Here is an 18346-nt window from a genome sequence, read left to right on the forward strand (position 1 = left end):
CCCAATGTTGCCTTGCCGGGGTCTGTTGCTGCTGACTCTCCCCTGCCTGCGTCCATTGATTTTGCTAGAGCGCCTGTCGTACCTGTTCCAGACAGGCCGGCCGTGACATTGCGGGGGACGAGGGGCCCTGCTCGGAGGACGCCTGCCAGGTCTGCGGGACCTTCGAGCCCTGCAGCCCTTCCGACCCAGCTGCGGGCACGGTCACAGGACAAGCCCAAGACTAACTCTTTAGAGACACGGGACGGCGGTGGACTTCCAGCTGCGACAGGGGGATTACCCCCTGTCGTTCCTCGACTTTCATCGCGTTCCCGTTCTGCGAGTGGGCCGCCGACCGTCCGGGACGGGCCGGCGACCCGCACACGTTCCAAATCGCTTACGTTTCGTTGATTGTTGTTGTCTTGTTATTTTCTTCTTACAGTTGTATTTATTGCATGCTTTTTGTACGTTCGATGATGTTAATTGCGTTGTTGTTGTTGTTCTTGCTGTTACATTGTATGCTTAGTGTCCTTTAGGGGGGGAAGCTCGGTTCGCCGCATTACGATTTGCTATTGGTCAGCCGAGGTCGGCTGGGATTTTTCTACGGGGGAGGGTGGTGTAATGCGGGCGTAAGCGACCTTCCGGATGTGACGTCACGGGGGGTGGAGTCATGTGACGTGGGGGGAAGGTTCGGGGCCTTAAGCGGGTAAACCGGAAGGGGAAGGCAGTCGGGGTGTGAGCGGAAAAGAGTGAGGCCACGCGGGCAAGTGTGGAGAGGGGGGGCGCCGACGGCCATCGGGAGCCAACCCCGAAGATAAGAGGAAGCTGCGGAGTGGTGTGCAGCTGCAGAGGAGACAGCCAGGAGGGCTGCGTGTTAGAGGCAGCGGTGTGGCTGCCAGGAGGAGCTGCGGAGAGAGAGAGAGAGGGGGCTGCTTGTTAGAGGCAGCGGTGTGGCTGCCAGGAGGAGCTGCGGAGAGAGAGAGAGAGAGCAAGAAGCTGTGAGAGCTGCGGAGGGAGAAGAGCAGCAGCGAGTACAGCCAAGGGGGGCTGTGTGAGAGAAACAGCAGCGGAGCTGCTGTTGTGGATCGGGCCGACATTGGAGTCAGCACCGTGGAGAAGCTACAGAGTAAAGACAGCCGTGTGGGTGTACAGCACGAACCGAATAATAAAGGACACTGAGCCAGACATCGTGGTCCAGTCGTTTATTACACTTGTATGGCTGAACTTGCATTTGATTCGGAAGAAAAAAGGCACATGTGCCTTCTTTTTTCCTGCAGTGGAATCGGATCGCATGGGTCTTCTCCCCCATGCGATCAGATTCCTATGCGAGTTCGCAGATCGCACTGCGATCTGTGAACAAAACTGCAGGTGTAATTAACTTTTTAATGGCACCCGCACCAGTGTGAGCCTGGGGTAAAAGCGGAGTTCCCCCAATCAGACTGCATTGATGGGCAGTGCAGTCTGTATGTCTCTGTGTGGGCAAAGTTATTGCTGGTATATTGTTTTTGTAGCGCTGTATATATATTGGAATTTTACTAATAGCAATTTTGACTCCCTAGGAAACAATGATGTCAAGAAAGAGAAAAATTGACTCGGAGTGTAGGATATTCAAAGAACAGTGGACTTATGATTACTTTTTCATGCAGTACAAGGAAAGAGCTGTGTGTCTGATATGCCAGAATATAGTGTCTGTGTTCAAAGAATACAATTTACGTCGACACTATGAAACTCAACATGAAGATAAATATGATTGTTTGGTCGGAGAAGTGAGAAAAGATAAAATATTAAAACTGAAAAATACATTAACAACTCAGCAAAATACTTTTGTGAAGCAGAAGCAGCTAAATATTTCATCACTGCGAGCAGGTTTTCAAGTTGCCAAGCTAATAGCGTGCACTGGCAGACCATTCGTGGAGGGAGAATTTGTTAAAGAATGCCTTCTTTCTGTTGCCAAAGAGATGTGTCCAGAGAAGGCCGATTTATTTAGTACAGTGAGTCTTTCAGGACCTACAATTACACGGAGGATTGAAGAAATGGGAGACAATTTGCATCAGCATTTGCAAAACTCCACAATAAAACTTTCCTATTTTTCCTTGGCACTCGACGAAAGCAATGATGTTCGTGATTCTGCACAACTTCTAATTTTTATTCGTGGGACAAATGACTATTTCGAAGTCACAGAAGAGCTTGCTGCACTGCAAAGCATCAAAGGAACAACTACAGGAGAGGATATCTATGAAAAGGTTTGCCAAACTGTGAATGGTTTGGAGCTGAACTGGGCTAAACTAGCCAGTGTGACAACTGATGGTGCTCCTAGCATGGTGGGGTCTAAGAAAGGAGTAATTGCTCGCATTAACCAAGAGATGGACAAACATAACCATTCTCATCCAATAGCCATACACTGCCTCATCCACCAACAAGCGCTGTGTAGTAAATCACTGAAGTGGGACTCTGTTAACTTCATTAGAGCTCATGCACTCAACCACAATTTCAGGAATTTCTGTCTGAGCTAAATGTTGACTATGAAGATGTTCTGTACCACACAGAAGTCCGTTGGCTGAGTCGAGGGAGAGTTTTGAAACGTTTCTATGACTTACTTCCACAGATTACAGCTTTAATGCTTTCAAAAAACAAAGAAGTACCAGAGCTCAATGATGCAGAATGGAAATGGCACCTTGCCTTTCTGACAGATGTAACAGAGCTACTCAACAGTTTCAATGTGCAACTTCAAGGAAAGGGGAAGCTCATCTGTGATATGCAATCACATGTCAAAGCATTTGAAGTAAAATTAGGCCTCCTCATCAAACAAGTGAAGGAGGAAAACTTCTGCCATCTCCCCACAACTCAAAATCTGTTAGCGGAAAAACCATTGGTTGCATTCCCAAACAAAACATGTGTGGATTCACTGGAAAAATTGCAAAAGGAGTTCCAATTTAGATTTAAAGAGCTTCATCTCCATGAACAGGACATACAGCTTTTCCGTAACCCATTTTCTATTGACATATGAAAATGTGGATACAATTTACCAAATGGAACTGGCTGAACTGCAGAATTGTGACTCTCTGAAAGACGCATTCAAGTCAAGCAGCCTTCATAATTTCTATGCATCTCTCCCCTCTGAGACATATCCTCATCTCAGGAACCATGCACTCAAAATGGCAACCATCTTTGGCAGCACTTATGTCTGTGAACAGACTTTTTCCAGAATGAAACATTTGAAATCTACAACCAGATCTAGACTAACGGATGCACACTTGCATCACTTGTTACGACTAGCAGTGACAAATATGGAACCGGACATTGACCATCTTATTAGCCAAAAGCAGGCCCATAGTTCCCATTGAAATACTGGCAAGTTTGTTGATTTAACTTTACTTGTTCTTCATTTTAAATATTGTATTTGTTCCCGTTTTGTTTCTTCACTTCAAAATAAGATATATGCAGTGTGCATAGGAATTTGTTCATAGTTTTTTTTAACTATAGTCCGGCCCTCCAACGGTCTGAGGGACAGTGAACTGGCCCCCTGTTTAAAAAGTTTGAGGACCCCTGCTTTAGAGCATCTGCGTAAATTTAATAGTTTCATAAATTTACCGTGTGCTGCCAAGTAAATTATTAAAGATGTTGTAATATTACAAGTGTGATATAGGAATCTCTAAATAATAAAAGAAAATCCCCAAATAAACGACACATTTTAATCCTATTCACCATCTCGGTGTAACTATAAACTGAACTATTTTTTATTAAAAAAATAGTTTTATTTTACCAGCTAAGGCCCACTGAGCTGTTTTGCTCTTTTTCAGAAGCGACCTGGCCACAAGTAATAGCTCTACAATGTAGCTAACCACGTGGAAATGTATAGCAGCAGACAAATACTCTAAATGCGTGTTGATTCTAAATGTGGAGTGAAAAACTGCAGGACCCGGAGACAAATCGACACCACCACGGGGAAAACATGCAAACTCCAAATATACAGCAGCAGGCGTCAAGGTCGGGATTGAACCCACGACCTCCTGCATAGCAGGCGAGGGAGATGTCCACCCTGCGGCACCCATACACAGCACTACAACAATGGAGAGAGTGTCCAGTGAGAATGAGATCGGTGTGAGTGGCGAGGTAATTGTTAGAAAGTCAGACACAAATGCCAAGGTATTCACACGCATTTTCTTTTTTTTAAAGCAGAAAATGGCACAATGAAAAATGCCAAGTTTTGGATTCTATAAGACTACTTTAAAACTTCATTCACAGCGGGAAGAATAAGATCGTCCTTCATTCAATCAATGCAAGTCAGCAAAGTTACATTGTTTTCACAGCTATATTTCTTTGAAAGCCAGAAAACATGTTTATAGCAAAAGGTAATTGCACGTGATTTGGCTCAAGCTGAAAACGGGGCAGCCCTACTTATTGAAAACGACTGCCAAGGGGACACATTGGCACTGTCACGCCTGGCAAGTCACAGTGGCAAAGTGGGTGGCACCTGGGGAGTGGGGGGGGTTTACGCAGCAGCAATGAAATGTTTTGAAGAAGCAGCGGGGAAGCCCGCCAAATGGCAAGAGTGATGAACGCGCAAGAACGGCGTGCGATGTGTGCCGTGTGAACTCAACGCCACGGGCAACAAGCAGAATTACGTAATATCTCTACCCGCCGGCTAAATCCTGCCCGTCTGTTGATTACAGATTACTGCGTAAACTATAAAATGCTCCGGTGAAACCACTGCATTGTCGTCATGGGCATCAGCAGATGGCCACGTGCTCTGTTATTTGTTCCAATTTGCAGCCGCAGGTGGAATTCTCCTTTACGTCCCACTGATGGAGGAGGAAATCTGTGCGTCGGCCGTGCGACAGTTGACCGCGGTCAAAAGTTTACGTTAAAGCGAGAAGCTGGGGAGGGGTTTAGTTGGGTCGCCAGTGAGGTGAACAGCTATGATACTAAACTAAAGTTTTTATTTTACCAGGTGAGGTGCACTGAGCTGTGTAGCTCTTTTTAAGAAGCGACCTGGCCACAAATGATAGCTCAACAAAGTGGCTTACATTGTGGAAATTTGTAGCAGCCAAATACTGTAAACGCATGTTTCTAAATGTGGAGGGAAAGACCAGAGGACCCAGGGAAAAATTGACACGACCACGGGGAGAATATGCAAACTCCGAATATACAGGCAGGATCGAAATCGCGACCTCCTGTATACCAGGCGAGGTAGTTAACCTTGTCGCCACTCTGGTGCCATATATTCAATGACTGAAATGTGTTCATACAATTTTGAATGATGATATTTTCTGACAAATGTGATAAGTCAAATTATATAAAACCACAATTTAGTTAACAATACCAACGACATAAAAGAACATTATTGTTGGCCAGCTAAGACATTTCACAAGTTCTGTACCCTGCTAGGGAAACACATTTTATCACCTGCCGCCAAAACACCCAGGTCTGCGTGCACACTTGTGATTTGCTCACATGTACGTTCAAGTGAATGTCCACGCGTGCATGCGGGGCACTAAGGTGCATTTCGTGTGCGAGCGTGCGTGCTGTACATTGCCGTGTTTGCGCACTCGAGCACGACCGTGAGCACAGCTTTGAAAACCACTCGATGCTCTCTTCAGACATCAACATGGCTCTGGTTACACGATGAGCCATCAGCCTCAAGCATTTTGAGAGGCCCCTTAGGCGCTGCTCCTCCCCCGCAAACTCTTCCAAAACTAATCTGGGGCCTGCGATTCATGCGGCGCTTTCTGGTGTAACAGCACGCACACAACTTTTCCCACCACACACACACGCAAGCCCCAGCCTGCACGCTGCTGCTGCTTGCTGCACACGGGCATGCGGCACGAACTCGCATTGTATTTTGATGAGCAACAAAAAATGCTTCCCCGCATACTTACGGCTTTAACAGAACTCCGAGCGCAAATCCCTTTAGATTTCCCCCCGCCGAGAGTCACGGCTGTCAAGCGCAACTTCGCTTTTACTCCCTTGTGCCTCCAACAGCTGCGCCGGGCAGCGTGGGCCGCTCGCCCCCCCCCCTTGGGGACGCCGTGAGCGAGCGAGCGAGCGCCGCGAACTCTCTCCGGTCACAGCGACGGCCCCTCCACGCGACGCCAAGACGCGGACGTGAGAACGCGCGGATCAACTTACCGCAGCTGCCGAAAACCCTGAGCGCCGAAACTTTTCGCAAACCCCTCCGGCTAATTGCGGGGCTCTAAGATTAATTAGGTCGAGCAACGTTCAATCAGAGCAGGCATCTTATTTCCCGCATCGATAATAATGCTGTTGTTGTTATACAAAGCGAAAACATAACGCGTGATATTAAATCTGCCACGGTGATGGAAGCCTCATTAAATCCTCTTGCCAATGAGGAAAGCACATGTGTTCAGTAGACTTGAAGACTAACAGCATCATCACCACCACTAATTGTACGGCTACACTACATATATAAAGCCACAAGTTAAATTCAAATATTAGCTTAAAGATGGTAAATACCGTACAAATTGATACAAAAATATCGTTAGGATTCCATAACAGTATGTATTTTACGCAATTATGTGTCAGAAGGCCTCAACAAATATTCTAAGACGGCTTTCGCCTGATTGCGCTGCAGCGAACCAATAATTATGCAGATTAGTACTAATGTCTGACATGGCTATTGTTCACAATTGTGCCCAATAAAAAAATCAAACGGAATGCATCACATGTACAATATCATTATAGACGTCGTACGCCACTCTGCATTAGGAATGGCAATCGCTCAGAGGTAACCGTGATTGAATGAATCATCAGGCCCGTAATTCGATTCAATGTTCTTATTTAACAATCGGGTAAACGTAGCAGCCTCCAGTGCCCAAAGCTTCGTGGAAACCCGTTGTGTACCCCAAGTACACATTGAAAAACAATGCTTCTGACACAAGGGAGTGCATCGTCTGAAGTGGGGGGGGGGGGTGGAGATTTTTTCCCTTCAGTTCTCAGTTGGAGACTGAACCCAAAATTTGAAGAGGGGGGCCTGCTGACTCTGCGCCGGATAAAATTAGCACTGACTTCCCTCGAGCAAGCGGCGTACAAATGTTGAACAGATGACAGTGGCGTAACTGCAGTCACGGAGAAAAGGTTGCCACGAATGTGGCATGTTTCACAAAATGTGCGCATGTGACAAGTTGTAGTTATTACCCTTATGATGTAATGCAGGAAAGATGGATGACGGTAGGTTACCGAGACGGGCATTGGAGTGGTACTTATAGGCTATGCCTAATGTCAGATGCTCGAAGACTGCGAGGGCAGACCCCAAGGACAGGTGTCCACTTTGCAACAGCTGCAGGATCTAGCAGTGGCGGGGGACGCAGTGGCATCACCAGCATGATGAACGTTTGACCTTGACCTTGACCCAAGAGTAAAAATGTCCTCATGTGTGTGGACAACTTTTGTCATCGACAACGATGTCACAAAACCAATTCCAAACATAACTTTCCCTCGACTCAGCTATACCAAGCTCAGCGTGAACAGAAGCGCTGTCAGTGATGGGCAAAGCCAGCATGAGAAACTATCAGGCCGTGTTCTACGCTGTGGGGAAGATCAAGAGGCCTATTGATTCACTCACGATGAACAAGCCTGCAGTGTTGTTTGACTGGAATTCCAAACAGAATATGACGTAATCGGGCTTTTACCCTGTCACTAGTGTAGAGAGCACATACGTTTTTAGTGATAAAGAAACAAGCCACAACATATGCAGGTCCTACTCAAAATGACTCGAATTCTTAAAAAATTAAGGACAAATATAAAATCGCCTATTCCAGGACTGTATTTTAAGTAGAAAACATTTTAACACTTAAATGAAACTAAGAAAAAAATAAAACAAGAAAAAAAACCCGTCAATCAAAAGCAAAACGATGTCAGATGTTCCATGGCCATGTTCCATTTAATGTGAAGCCAGAACCTTTGAAGTAGGAACCAATTCCAAATCCGAGCCGCAAACGGAGGAACCATGTGTCCCGCACAACAAGCACCAGAAGAGGCGGCGCTACTACGACCGCTTCGTGGCAACGTGAACGCCAAGACACGACCGCACGCGGACCTCCGGTTCCTGTCATTTCTGTAAGCCGAGTTACGAGCGAGACGGCAAACAAAATCGCAACCGAAGGCCACGTCTCTCCCGCTTCACCCAACCACCCCGGGGGGGAGTCGGCACCGTGCGCGACGCGTCCACCGAGTGGGAGGGAAAACACCGACCTCGTATCGCGGCTGCTCGTTTCGTCCCCGCACGAAGAAGAACCCTCCGCCCTGCGGGAACCGCAACTCCCCCGGCGGCCGCTCCAGCGTCGCCTTCTGCTCGGAGGCTTCGGCCTCGCAGTCGAGAAGCGAGGCCTCGGAGCCGCGGATGCGCAGGGCGAAGCGCGTCAGCTGCTTCGCGGGCACAGGCAGCCGGAATGTGGCCACGGGAGTCGTGCGGCGCTCCTGCGACGAGGTGAGGTGCAGCTGCAGCTCTTGGCGCTCGGGAGACACGCTCACGCCGAGGTAGACCGTCTGCTTCAGGGCGTCCATCACCGAGAAGATGAAGCCGCCCTGTGGAGCCGCGCACACACACACGCACGCACGCGCGCGCGCCCCCCGGGATCAGCTCGCAACCGTCCACCGCAACACGTTCACGCGTTCCCGCAGGCTCATGGGCAGGCTTCACTGAGAGGCGAAGGAAGGCCGCGGGCATATGGGGACGTGGGTTTGCAGACAGGCAAACAGACATACGAGCACGTGGAATCTTTTATAGACAAGCAGTCGTGTGGAGGGAGATTGCCGATTGTCGACACAAGTAAGCTGAAACCCATGCCGGGCGAAACGATGGACATACAGACAGGGAAACAAGACAAAGTTCCTCCTTATAGTTTCAACAGGCTTTTGGGGCAAGTGCCGTTAGCGAGCACAGGCAAACAAACAGCTACGTAGACAAGCAGACTCAGAGATATTTGAGCTAACGAGTAGACGTTCGGGAAGGCGTGCGTGTGCAGACGGGCATACGGGAACGGGTACGGTGGGCACAAGCAAGGGGTGGGAGCTCTCAATGCCTGGTGGCGCGTCGGCACCTGGCTGGTGGCGGGGGTGATGGTGACCAAGATGGAGAAGTCTGCGGGCAGAGGCTTGGTGAAGAAGCCCTGGAATCGCTTGGCCACTTCGGCTCCGCGGTGGAAGTAGAAGGCCGAGCGGTCATCCTGCCCAGCGACTACGGACACCGACTTGGGCGTCGGGTCTCCAATGAGCCTCAGGAGGTCGATCCCGTGGGCCGAAGAAGCGTCGTCTGCGCGGACACGCACGGGCAGGGGAACGGTCAATGAGATGGAATGGGCAAGTGGTGGCAGGTGGTGACCGATGCGTTTAAAAATGACCTTTAGGCAGTTTTAAATCGCGCATTGATTGACATTCAAACGTGTCAAGTGGATGAGACAATGCACTTGATAGAATGGTTAGTCAACACATCGAACAAGTAAACTGTGCAGACGTTGTGCAGACAACTGGTTACAAGGATGAGAACAATCTGTAACGATCAAAGGAAACAGCTATGGGTCCAACAGCTTCTTTGGACATTGGACAACCATCAATCAACGCGCCTCCGATTAGCACAGTTGGCTGTGTACGATGCGAAAGTTGTTCAGAATAAATATATGAACATGCATTTGTATAAAGAGCAACGTATCCGTTGCTCTCTCCCATCGAATAAAACCAATGTGACAGCAGCTATGTGAATAGTCGTTTTCTCTCGTGCATCCCATTCCCATGTCCTGCACTGTGACACGGGAAAGCATAACTGAGCCTCAAGACTCTTTTTGCAGTCGGGTCATGCCAAACGTTCGCGATGTTGATGCCGTGTGTAATCCCAATTGAGTAGTTTGAAATAAATCTTTCAGCATTAAGGAGGTTTGGCCAAAAGCAGTTACCATTGTATAACCCCCCTAAACTCAGCCAAAAAATCCCCTAAACTTTGCCAAAACCCCCCTAAACTCAGCCAAAACCCCCCTAAACTCAGCCAAAAGCCCCCTAAACTCAGCCAAAAGCCCCCTTCATATGCGCATCTCCAGTGTCTTCCTCCTCCCACTCCCAGCCCCGCCCACTTCCCCCCCCCCTCCTCTATCTCTCCTCCCTGGTTCCTCCCCCGTCTCTTACCTATATAGCCCCTTGTTACAGCAGCTCTTTTGCCACTTCAGCATTTGTTTCTTGCTGTGGTTGTCCCACCTGATGATGTACGCTTGTGTTGCGCCCGAAACGTCGTGATTTATTATTTTATTTCTGTTATTATTTCAATAATTGTATTATTTATTATTTATTTTTACCTACGTGACTTTACCGAAAAAACCTAAGAGTATGAATCCTTTCAGTCACGAAAGCTTCAAATCTAGAATTGTAGATATTGTTTTCCCTTGGGAGGAAAATGGTTAAACGCAGAGGAAAACCATGCAGAACAGGGGGCGAGACAGAAAGAAAGGGGGCTCCGATTCGGGGCATAGGTCCCAGGCCCTTTTGGCCGTGAAGCACGAGCGTTGCCACTGCGCCACCACTCTGCCGCCCTAAACCTCGCGTCTCACTCAGGAGAGAGAATTCCAAGGGCAAGGCATTCGCGTTCGTGGTTCATACGGTGATTTAGACGGCAACGTCTGGCGCAAACCTCTGTCACCCACGGTAGCATGATCACTGATTAACACCACACAATGACATTTGGAAAAGTTCAGCCTGGTCATGTGGCAGTTAATTTATATATTTATTCCGTAATTACTTAGACCTTCAAAGTCCACATAGCTCATTTATAGGTTAGGGTGAATGGTATACATGAGCTTATGTAACCTGGTATATGAAATGGCACTACCCTAGCCAATGCACTTCCATGCTTGGCATGAGTGTCTGAAGTAAGTTTCCCTTTATGTGCTCCTTACGACCACATTATAACTTTACATAAGACGCACATTTTTTTTACATGAGACACACAATTTAAAACGCCGCAGAGCAACCACACTGGCTGAATGGCCTATTTTTCAATTTCTTTACTGCAGGCATTACCTTAAGACTTTCCCCATCCTGTCTGGGTTAATTAATGCAGTGAATAGCACATGTGCACCCAGCATTGGCTACAACCGATTTTCGTATCAAAAGTTCCACATCCGCATATAAAAAAAGAACATTGGGTTGCACAGCGCCATCAAAACAAAAAAGTGACTCTCATCATCTCGCGAGCCACCAATCAGACATTTAACTGTCCCGTCTTGCTCCCACATGGTTGTCTTTTTCGATCCGCGTGCATTTATGTCACCGTTAAGACTGCCATACATCGCTAACCTTTACACCTGTACCTCACTTATTCTGGTGCCTTTTGCTCCCATATTTGCATATTTTTGTTTTATCCGCACGCTTCGTTGACGACCGTGAGTTGTACGATGTTCGTTAAGGAGCCTGCTGTGCTGTGCTCGTTCTCTGCAATATCAATGTCTTGTCTTAGTTTTGTTGTTGCTGCTGCTGCTGTACTCAGGCACCACCACGGATCTCCCTTTTAGAATAGCCGGGCAGCTGGCTATCAAATCTGAACTTAACGGTGTGGGGGCCACTTCTTACTTTGCGGTAGCAAAGCAAAGCAACATCACTGTTATTATTATTACTGTGACTACTACGTGTGCTTACCCAGGAAAGCCTCACTGAGTCTCAAGACTATTTTGAAGGACGGTCCTGCCAAGTGGTCGCTGTAGTGGAGGCGATGCTGCTGTGTAATCCCATTTGAGGAATTTGCAGTGAAATATTTCAGCAGTGGGATCTTTGGCCAACACCAGTGACGTTGTTCAGTTAGTTTAGCTATGGCAGGAAACTGGAGAACCTGGGGAAAACCCTTGCAGTACAAGGGGATAACAGACTCTTCAGAGATAGGGACCCGAGTATGGAATTGAACCCAGGCCGTTGGAACTAAACCGTGTTGCTGCGTGGAAGGAGTAAAACCACTGTATCCACCGCGCCACCCAAATTACCCCCAGTAACTCTCCATTGCTTCCACATTGATCGTTAAACTGGAGTGAAACAAGTGTTACATTGCCAAGCAATGGTATTTCTGCTACCCAGACAGCACACACAGTAAGTTCCAGTTGTAAGCGTAGAGAAGTAATAATGCACTGAGCTTCTGAACATAACCAGCAGCGTTCGCCTATCGTACAATAGGGGACACTCTGCTCGGGGAACGTCAGCGTGGGCGCAAATAGGCTCGGAGAATTTGACTCGCGTCGGGACTAGTTCAACGTTTCCAAGGGCGAATGGCGCTTTATTGAACACTGCTCTGAGGCGGGGTGGACACGCACGTCCGCGCCGTTCTGTGCGGTCCAGGACACAGTCCCCAGGCAGCAGTGGATCTTGGCAGTGGGAGTGAGACGTGTTCACACGAGGGGATTCCAAAGAATATCGCACGCAGCCAGAACTTAGCCACAGCTGCTGCTGCTGAGGGACGCATCTCATGCCACGGACTTCTTTGTACGGCCAGAATTATTTGCTGGACTCTTAAGTCTGACTTCCGAGATCTAGTATTTAGCAAAACCCAAAAGCCAGAACCACATTGTGATGTGGCTGGACAGCATGTGTGCTAAACAGAAGCATCTGCAGAGATGCTGTAACAAATGTAATCTATAACGCGTCCAGGATGCTATGTGTCTCTGCACCTCGAGTTTCAATCATTGCTGCATAAATCTGTGGCTGTAGAGAGCTTACCTTCTAATTATCTAGTCTTAAAATGCTTGACAAGTGATAGTTTCACATTTATATTTAGAAGTTATTCTTATTGCTAGAGAACTTCACGACAGTTTAGCTTATAACGTATAATTTACACAATTACTCACCAAGTCTTGAGACTAATTCAGGAGGGTCCTGACAAGTTTTCACAATCAGAGGAAATGTTTCAAACGTGTAGTTCCAAATGAGCGAATTTGTAGGGTATTTGACCAATATCGGCGACAGTTTATGTTTTGTTTAGTTCTTGGTAGGAGACTGAAGAACCCAGAGGAGACCCGTGCAGAACAGGGGGGAGAACTTACAGACTCCACACACACCAAGGCACCCGAGTCAGGAACCAAACGGAGCCACCTTGTTGCTGGCCAGCACGTGCGTCACCACTGCGCCACCCGCCCCCCCCCCCGTATAATGAGGTTGTGTCACGTATGCTGTGATAATAATATACATGTCAGATACTGTGTATACTGTGAGGATAATGTACACATTATATACTGTGTATACTGTGAGGATAATATGCATGTAATAATTACAATAAGTTCAGGAAAACGCCACCCATGGGAGAGGGTTGTGAATCACAGTGCAACAACAATTGCTACATTTAGCTTGGAAACAAAATGTGGGGCGCGTTATCAAAGGACGCACACCTGGCCATATCGTCACAGACAGGCGGCGAATACGGACGAGGGCGAGAAGAAGAATGTGGGACCAACAGAAAAACAAACCCCAGGTGGACTCGGCCACGAACGGTGCTGCGAAAGTGACAAGCGATGAAAAGAACGTTGCGATTGAACGGCAGAAGAGAGAGCAGTGCGCTCGGAAATGATGACTGAGAAACAGGTTGAGCCAGTGGCATCAACATAACGCAAGTCACCTCGTACGGATTGCATCTGCATTAAGTCAAGCACGACAGCGCCGACGTAAAGGCATTCATCCAGCAGTGGATAGAGAATAGGTGATAATGAAAAAGCCGTGTTTAAGGACGTACTTTCTTTGAACGTACTACACATCATTACAAGCCAGTGCCTTAAGATTCTGCAGGTACTGACATCACCGCCCAAAGGCCTGTACGAATGATGAGAGCGATAGAGTTGAGCGCCGAGCACACGATCCGGCTGTGAAAACTGTGCACAGAGTGCCACTGAATTATGGGCAAGGCTACATATCCTCTTTCACGTCAAAATATTAAGCTGCAATTCAGTAAAGAACATTTTCCCACGACACTTCGGTCAAAATATTTTGTTCCGACTTTGGAAAAATGCTTATCGAGTCACATTGCTCCCGATGCATCGGCGGACGCAGCGTTGTGGAGAGAAACGGCGGCGAAGTTTACTCGCGTGAGTTAAAACGAGCGGTCCCGACCAGGTGTCGTCGCCCAGGTGTGGTCGGAAAAGGTGTGGTCCGGCCAGGTGTGGTCGGTCAGGTGTGGTCGGTCAGGTGTGGTGGGACAGGTGTGGTGGGACAGGTGTGATCAGCCAGGTGTGGTCGGTCAGGTGTGGTGGGACAGGTGTGGTGGGACAGGTGTGGTGGGACAGGTGTGGCGGGACAGGTGTGGTGGGACAGGTGTGGTTGGCAAGGTGTGGTCCGGCCAGGTGTGGTCAGCCAGGTGTGGTCGGCAAGGTGTGGTCCGGCCAGGTGTGGTCAGCCAGGTGTGGTCGGCAAGGTGTGGTCCGGCCAGGTGTGGTGGGACAGGTGTGGTGGGACAGGTGTGATCGTCGAGGTATGGTCGAGCCCCACTCCTCCGTGAGTGCCTCTTCTGCCGTCTGGGACGCACGGCTACGCATGTCAAGCACCACTGCCCTCTCCGCTCTTTAAGCGGTGCTCATGATTTGTCACGTGGGTTTTGCAGACAGAATTCACAGCATGCCAGTAAGATGTTATTATCACAGTCGCAAAGCAAAAAATAAACTCTGCTTTCTGCTTAGAAGTGCACTCTGTGGCAAAAGTTCACAAAACCTTACAAGGTTGCAGTCGTAAATCCTTCACATTATTTGCACACGAGCACACACACACACAACTGGCTCGAAACCGTGATTATAGCGCACCTTAGCAATCAGTGTTGTGACTGTTATGCAACATTATAATTTCTTAAAGCAATACGTGTAAAAATATTATAATAAAAATGTCCTGTGCACGTTCACGGCCAACCCTTAGGTAGAACAAGGCTGGAAAACGAAATAGTATAAGTAAATAAATAACATTTTGAGAGGTCAAAAATTAAGAAAACTATTTCATTTCCAGTCTGCAAAAAAATGATCGTCTTCTAAAATAATTACATCGCTCGACGTTCACTGATATGTCGCGCGTGAAGTGAACTGAGATACCCCGGCGTAGCGGGGGTGATATAAAAAACAAACCATTTTTATTTATTCTTTCATACAAAAAAACTTTTGTTCTAATTGCATGGCAACACAGTCCAATCCATCATGCAATAGATAAATGCGTGGATTGTGTAGCAAATCTGAACCCGTTCATCGCATTCAACTCAGCACATGAAAAAAGTATATCTGCTGTCTGCCTTATACATCAATCAAATGGCAAATTATTTTAAACATTACGAAGGGGAGGCAAATAATAGGCAGCTGTTTACAAATAATGCAATGATTATACAAAGACAAATATCTCCTGTGAAGGCCGGCACGCGAGGTCGGTCTCCAGAACCACGTCCGACCACCTTCTCTCCCCAGTGGCGATGTTTACACACTGCACCAGGCACTCATTTGAAGCTGAGTCGACCTAAGGGAGGCCCAAGACCGGTGCAGATAATTGTTACTGGTGTTGGCCGTGAGCAGGAATCAAACTCGGGTCCCGGGGTTCGGAGCACAGCATGCCAACTGCTACACTACCGCTTCCCCATAATGATTATACACCCACCCACCGCATGATGTAAATAGCCAGGCTGAATATGTATTTATGTTAAACTTATTTCGCAACGCATGTAGCCAACTGTGCTAATCGGAGTTGCGGGGGAAGGACAACAAACTAACACACCAAAAGCAGTTCTAAAGAAATGAGTTTTCAATTTACATGACTTAAAAGTGCACAGCTCCACTGGTTTCCTAATATGGGAAGGAAGACTGTTTCGGATGGCCGCAGAAACAAGTTTGATAAAAACAACAAAAAACGAATCGTGTGGTCGACAATATGGGCGTTATTTTTGTATCACGTGAATCAGAAGAGGAATGCTATTTCAGACACAAGGGGCCAGGACAAGGCAAAGGCCCACCCGCCACACGGATGCCGGCAGGAGGGCCCCAGAGCGAGGGCTGCGCTTAAAGTAATAAAATCACACCAAGTTAACTGCGCAAAAATGTGTCCGGGTAATTTGTTTAAAACTCGCTGCAGTTCAGACTATAATTACTGTGCAACAAACCTTCCCAGGTACACCCGGACAATAACTACTTATCACAGTAACAACGTGCGATTGGCAACAAAGCACTGCCCTGCCTCTTAATGCCCCAGCTGCACTTGATCAACGGTTTCAATCGAGTGATCCCTTGAAGCCCTGGGGAAGGATTAAAGCAGGAGACATGGCCATTCACTGTTCACCCCCCCCACACACAAACTGACTCGTGACCCCAAACCCACAGCTCCCCGCCCTGCGACCCTCCTCCACGCAGGGTGCCGGGAAACTGGTGATGAATCGCGACAGGCCGAGCCATGCATGGGGCTTTTTGCGCCCCCTTTGAAGAATTTCCATTCAGGTAGGGAGCGAGCCGCCTTCGGAACCAAAGACAAAGCACTGCAAACATATTTTAATTAACATGTAAATCATTTCCCTGCCGTTTAATGAAAAAAAAAACGATAAAGCTCTTTTAATGTTGGCTTAAGCACCAATGTATGAAGCTGAACGACTCCTCCTTCACGTCCAAAAGGGATGTTCATATTCTTTAGAGCTTTCGGTAAAGTCACGTAGATAGGTTGAAAGAAAATAACAAAAAACTACGACGTTTCGATCAAAACACAATTGATCGTCATCATTTCCTCCTGATGACGACCGCTTGTGTTGCGATCGAAACGTCGATTTTTTTTGTTATTTTCGTTCAACCTATCTACGTGACTTTACCGAAAGATCTAAAAAATATGAATTCTTGCAGTCACGAAAGCTTTAAGTCATGATGTTCATATTGTTTTCACTTTATAAAGAAAGAGTATTGATTCCACAAACGCAACAGGATAAATCACAGTCGCAAACACATTCTTCGGTAATTTATGTATGCCCAAGAATGCAGGAGACACCACAATAAAAGGAAACACGCCCAGGAACGAAAAAAACGCTCCAAGATAAAGTGACCCGTCAACGCCACTGCATCCACGCTTATCTGACATTCTAAACACGCCGTCCCTCTCGGCGAAGTCGTGTGGAACGAGTTCGTGGACAACGCGGTTTCTTCGACACAGCTGAGAGGCGTGCCATTCCGGGAAATCCGCATGCCCTCCTGCTAATAGATCCCACCGGTGGAGTTCACGCGACACCAACGCCGCCTTTACCTTCCCACCTCAACAACAGAGCCCTCGTCAAAACCAAGGGGCATCGTGCACTTGGGCTCCGCTGGCAGCAATCGGCAGTCCACCAGGCGCCTCTCGCTGGCGGGAGTCTTCAACGTTCCGGCAGAGATTTGCGCACGGCAAGCAGAGCTGGGTGGAGCTCGGTGGAGCTCGGTGGAGCAGGGTGGAGCTCGGTGGAGCTCGGTGGAGCATGGTGGAGCACGGCGTAGCCGCGAGGGTGCACAGGAAGAGAGCGAGATGGCAGTGGCACGGCGCTGGAGACAGCAGCCGGCCCTAGTCGAGTGCCCGGCTGTGATTGAGGTGGACTGGGAAGTCTCATCTCGGCGGGAACAAGCTCGCGGCAAAATCCGAGCTCGTCGGGGGGGGGGGGGGACGACACACGTACAGGAGTAACCAAGGCTTCACCGCGGCGGGCCGAGCTAGCGTGTCGCGTGCGGGGCAATGTCGCAGCGGCAACAACATCGTCGTAGACTACGCGCCGGGATCCGACCACGCTAAAGCTCGCAGGGCTGCCGACTCGCGTTCTCGTGGATTCCTGCCCATGAGACGGGGCAGCGTGGCCGACTTCTTTCTTCTCCTCATCGCAAGGTGACAATGAAACCAAAGGTGTCGTCGGGTGGGCCATCTGGTTTCATCACAAGGATGGACATTTTACCAGAAGAATCTACGTGACGTGACATACAATTCTCACTGCTTCAGCACAACTTCTTAGCCTTAGTTCAGAAACGATGAACAATGGGAGGGGCTTCAAACTCCCATTCGCATCACCTGGCCTTGTTGGCACCCCTGGGAGTAATTGTGAAATGATGTGGCCCTGTTGGCCTGCACAGTTTCTGGGTGCCAACGGTGACGTTTTTGGTCAAAACGCGGTCGTTGTAAATGGGGAAATTTTTGTGTCTGGAAGTGATCAGTGGGAAGGCATCACCAGGCTGGCAGCTGCGACAGCGAGACATGAATGTTGTGCAACCTTTAATTAAATTCACGTCTGTTCGTGTGCACATTCACACCAGTATATCAGCCAATGCATACATACATAGATCAACCAGCTAATTACAAATAAATAAATAAATAACAAGAATATGTTGCCCAACAGGGCCAATGTCGGACTCTTCATTGCACTGGCAATGATGCTCTTGGCATG

The 18346-nt window shown here is 48.1% G+C and overlaps 1 protein-coding gene across 8 annotated transcripts in view; it reads right to left on the reverse strand.

Annotated features, from left to right (window-relative positions):
- LOC144944131 (uncharacterized) overlaps positions 1–18346 on the reverse strand; it is a 290632-nt gene that overhangs the window by 129840 nt on the left and 142446 nt on the right. For all 8 annotated transcript variants that reach the window (XM_078872236.1, XM_078872237.1, XM_078872233.1 and 5 more), the window contains 2 exons: positions 9036–9247; positions 8188–8520 (listed from right to left, as the gene is read on the reverse strand). In XM_078872236.1, coding sequence (XP_078728362.1) covers positions 8188–8520; positions 9036–9247 — 545 coding nt within the window. The remainder of the gene's footprint in view (positions 1–8187; positions 8521–9035; positions 9248–18346) is intronic.

The sequence above is a fragment of the Lampetra fluviatilis genome, chromosome 2 (genome assembly GCF_964198595.1).
Source record: "Lampetra fluviatilis chromosome 2, kcLamFluv1.1, whole genome shotgun sequence".
NCBI lineage: Eukaryota > Metazoa > Chordata > Hyperoartia > Petromyzontiformes > Petromyzontidae > Lampetra > Lampetra fluviatilis.